The following is a 4,700-nucleotide window of genomic DNA, read 5'->3' as shown; positions in this document are numbered from 1 at the left end:
TAAGCAGGTTGTGAATCCTTATACTCTTCAGTTGAATTCCACTTCTCTACTTGCTACCATAATCACTGGAAGCGATGCCTTTGGCAGTAGGGTGGTGGAGGTGGAACTAGGTGGAGATGCTCTGGAACCGTGACACCCCTCTTGTTTACAAGAGCATAAAAAGTAGGATGCTTCAGTTGGCTATTGACAGTTTAGAACATGAGAACCATGTTGGATCAGGCCAGTGGCCGATCTGGCCCAGCGTCCTGTTCATGCAGTGGCTAACCAGATCCCCCCATGGGAAGCCGCAAGCGGAGCATGAGCACCACAGCACCGTCCTGCTTGAGTTCCCCAGTAGTTCGTCTTGGTAGGCACACTGCCTCTGGCACTGGAGGTGGCATAGCGACATCCTGTGATGGTGCATTCTGCAGTTCGACTGTGCTGTGTGAAGAAGCCCTTTTCTCTTTCCTGAATCTCCCACCAATCGGCTTCATGGGAGGGCCCCTTTGGGTTCCAGTATTATGGGGAGAGAGGAAAACAGCTTCTCTGCTTTCTCCACACTGCATAATTAATTTTGCCACGATATACCAGCCATGATTGCCGTATATTCCCTCCACTATGCCTCTGAATGCCAGTTGCTGCAGAACGGGAGGAGGAGGAGGGTGCTGTTGCGCTCATGTCCTGTTTGCAGGCTTTTATCCCATGGGCATCTGGTTGGCCACTGCGAAAGCAGAATGCTGGATCGGGTAGCCCCTTTGGGGCTGATCTAGCACAGCTCTTGCATTCCTTTATCAAGAGAGGTGCATTGCTGCAAATGGAAAGCAGGCCTTGGTGGGACATGGGAAGAGGCGTGCTGGACCAGACCCTGTATGGCCCCTGCAGTAGGCCTCTTAATTTAGAGGTGCCAAGGTAGTGATAAATGAGATCCAGGTTTACTTACAAGGAGTACCTATTGAGTACGATCGGCACACAGGTGTACCCAATGGTTGGATCAGACAGCTTCTCTGAACCCAGAGCCATGGGGTAAAATGGGTTTGTTTGTTTATTTATTTATTACATTTATATCCCGCCTTTTTTCCTCCAAGGAACTCAAGGCAGTGTACATCCTCCTCCTCCTCTCCATTTTATCCTCACAACAACAACCCTGTGGGGTGGGTTGGGCTGAGAGTCTGTGACTGGCCCAAAGTCACCCAGTGAGCTTCCATGGCCAAGTGGGGACTAGAACCCAGATATCCCAACTCCCAGTCCAGCACTCTAGCCACTACACCACACTGGCTCTCTATTATACCATACATGTCAGCAGTGAGGCAGCATGACAGAAGCAAGCATTGGCTGTGAGCTCACCAGGTGCTTCTGAGAGCTCCAACTGAATTGGGGGGGGGGGTGGCCTGAGTACTCCCAGCAGCCGAGTGGGCAGGAAGCTTCAGTCTGTTTCCCAGCCGAGCAGAGCAGAGCAGAGCAAGCTGCTCCAGCTGGTCCAGGGACTACAGAAGCAAGCAAGCTCCCAGAGAGCGAGCGAACAGAGTGAGTAGACAGGGGGAGCAAACAGGAGTTGGCCAGGGGAGTTCGGCAGGGGAGGTCAAGGGGGAGGCCCCTAACTTTTTAAAAAAAAAATTTCTTTTATTTTTTAACTAACTTTTTTCCATTTATTTGTCTTGAAACACACTTTCACACAAGTGGGACTCTGCTTTTAACCTCTACTGAGTAGAGGAGCAGGCACAGGCTAGTCTAGAACAATCACAAAGCTAGACACAAAATGGGAAAAGAGGCTATGGAAGGACAAGACTCTCCAGTGGTGGTGACCTGCAAGGTGTGTGCAATGTTTGTTTTCTTGCCTGAGAACCACATGGCCTACACCCGCAACAAGTGCAAGTTGATCACGCTGCTGGAAGAAAAAGTTAAGTGGACTGGAGCGGCGACTGTTGACCCTCCAGGGAATAAGAGAACACGAAGAGTTCTTGGACAGAATGGGGGAAGCAGCAAAGGGAAGACCAGAAGCTTGAAGAGCAACAGCAAGATGAGGCAGTGGGAAATGCTGAGGTGAAGAAAAATGGAGTAGAGGAAACTCCTTGGAAAAGGGTGACAGGAGAAGAAGAACTAGACGCCACTCTGCACCAGTGGAAGCAGTGGAGCTGTGGAACCGATTCCAGGTACTTGCGGATGAGACTGGAGGACAGCCTGCAGAGGAAGAATCACAGGGGACCCCGCATGAGAGTGAGCAAGAGGCTGAAGGTCAGTCAAACAGAGGCGATGAAACCCAGGCCTCCAAGAAGAAGAAGAGTGGTAGTAGTGGGAGACTCCTTGCTGCGTGGGATCGAGACCCAAGTATGTCACGAAGACCCATGGACTCGCCAGGTATGTTGTCTCCCGGGAGGACAAATGGGAGACGTGACTGAAAGGTTGCCTGCACTTAGAAAGCCCACTGACAGGTATCCCTTTCTTCTCATCCATTTGGGAACAAATGATACCGCCAAGCAATACGACAATGGAACCAAATACCTGGGGAGGTGGTGGGCTCTCCCACACTGCAGGCCTTCAAGATGAGGCTGGACAGCCATTTGTCAGGGATGCTCTGACTTGGATTCCTGCATTGAGCAGGGGGTTGGACTCGATGGCCTTGTAGGCCCCTTCCAACCCTACTATTCTATGATTAAGCGGAACTACGAAGAAATCACGTCAGACTTTGAAGCTTTGGGAAGGAAACTCAAGAACTTTGGGGCCCAGATAGTTTTCTCATCCATCCTTCCAGTAGTTAGAAGAGGGATAGAAAGGGAACGAAAAATACTCTGGGTGAATGACTGGCTACGAAGGTGGTGCCGACGAGATAGACTGGATTCTGGGACCACGGGCTATACGTCCTGGAAGATGGGCTGTTGGCTAGGGATGGGTTGCACCTCACAAAGGATGGGAAGAATGTGTTTGGCCACAGCATGAAGAACTTCATCAGGAGGGCTTTAAACTGAATCCTACGGGGAAGGGAGATGTAATGTTGGGGGTAACAATGGACGTAGGTGCATGCACTGCAACGGAGAGAACAGCTCTAATAGCGCCCAATAATAGTCTTCAGACACATGTAGGAAGAAAGCCAGACCGTGAAGCACATGGTCTTCGATGTCTATATACCAATGCCCAGAGTATGGGAAACAAACAGAACGAACTTGAACTCTTAATACAAGAGGGAAATTATGACCTGATTGGTATAACTGAGTGGGATGACTCTCATGACTGGAATACAGCAGTTGAAGGATATAACTTGTTCAAAAAGAACAGGAGGAACAGAAAGGGATGTGGGATTGCACTGTATGTGAAAAATACATATCTCTGCACAGAAATACAGGAGGAGGAGCTTGGTAGCCCCATCGAGAGCATCTGGGTTGAAATAAATGGAGCAAAGAATAAAAGGAATCTGGTGGTCAGAGTCTACTACTGGCCACCCAATCAAGGAGAAGAGAAGGATGAAACTTTTGAAAAGCAAATAGCCACTGTTTTAAGGAAGCATGATGTAGTAGTAATGGGGGACTTCAGTTTCCCCGATATTTGTTAGGAGACAAATTCTGCAAAACATAGAAAATTCTCCAGGAAATTCCTGACTTGTGTGGCGGATAACTTCCTCCTACAGAAAGTAGAGGAAGGAACTAGAGGATCGGCTATCCTTGACTTGATCCTAACCAACAGAGATGACTTAGTGGATAAAGTAGCAGTTACAGGAACTCTGGGGGAAAGCGACCATGTTGCTCTTGAGTTCTTGGTTCTAAGGGAAGCAAAAGCCGAGTGTAGCCAAACGCGTACCCTGGATTTTAATAAACTCAGAACAATGATCAGTAAGGTCCCACGGCAAGCGACGCTAACGAGAAAAGGAGTCCAAGATGGGTGGGAGCTTTTAAAAAAGGAAATTCTCAAGGCACAATCACAAACCATTCCAACAAGAAGAAAAGGTGGAAGACAACAGAAGAAGCCAATGTGGCTTCACAAAAAGCTTAGGGATGACCTGAAAACAAAAAAGAACACATATAGGAAGTGGAAAGAAGGCCAAGGAACAAAGGAAGTGTACAGGCAGGTAGCACAGAATTGCAGGGATGGCGTCAGGAAGGCTAAAGCTGAGAACGAGCTGAGGTTAGCGAGGGATGCTAAAAACAACAAAAAGGCTTTCTTCAGCTACATGCATAGTAAAAGGCAGAGGAAAGAAATGGTGGTTCAGCTATTAAATAAGGATGGCAAAACGATAACAGATGACAAAGAAATGGCAGAGGTGCTCAATTCCTACTTTGGCTCAGTCTGCTCCCAAAAGAGGGTCTATGACCCCCCTGGCAAAGGCGAAGTACAGGCTGAAGGGGCAGGATTGCAGCTTGAGATCAATAGGCATATGGTCAAGGAACACCTCATTACTTTGAATGAGTTCAAATCTCCAGGGCCAGTTGAACTGCATCCTAGAGTCATAAAGGACCTGGCAGAAGAACTCTCTGAACCACTGTATATTCTCTTTGAGAAATCATGGAGGACGGGGGAAGTGCCAGATGACTGGAGGAGGGCTAACGTTGTCCCTATCTTCAAAAAGGGTAAAAAGGAGGAACCTGGGAACTACAGACCAGTCAGTCTGACATCAATCCCTGGGAAAATTCTGGAGCAGATGATAAAGGAATCCATCTGGAAGCACCTTGACAACAATGCCGTGATTACTCGAAGTCAACATGGATTTGTCAAAAACAAGTCCTGCCAGACTA

General features: G+C 48.3%; 1 protein-coding gene across 1 annotated transcript in view; it reads left to right on the top strand.

Moving 5' to 3' along the window:
* Positions 1-116: 116 nt before the first annotated feature.
* Positions 117-4,700, top strand: part of DRC11L (dynein regulatory complex subunit 11 like) — a 49,465-nt gene continuing 44,881 nt past the window's right edge. Inside the window, exon 1 of the mRNA XM_084859852.1 lies at positions 117-346. Within this exon, the coding sequence (XP_084715978.1) occupies positions 117-346 (230 nt within the window). The remainder of the gene's footprint in view (positions 347-4,700) is intronic.

The sequence above is a fragment of the Heloderma suspectum genome, chromosome 5 (assembly GCF_057233095.1).
Source record: "Heloderma suspectum isolate Gila_16-S chromosome 5, 16-S_ref, whole genome shotgun sequence".
Taxonomy (NCBI): Eukaryota; Metazoa; Chordata; class Lepidosauria; order Squamata; family Helodermatidae; genus Heloderma; species Heloderma suspectum.
Note: the sequence above shows the minus strand (reverse complement) of the source record. Positions and strands in the feature narration are given on the sequence as shown.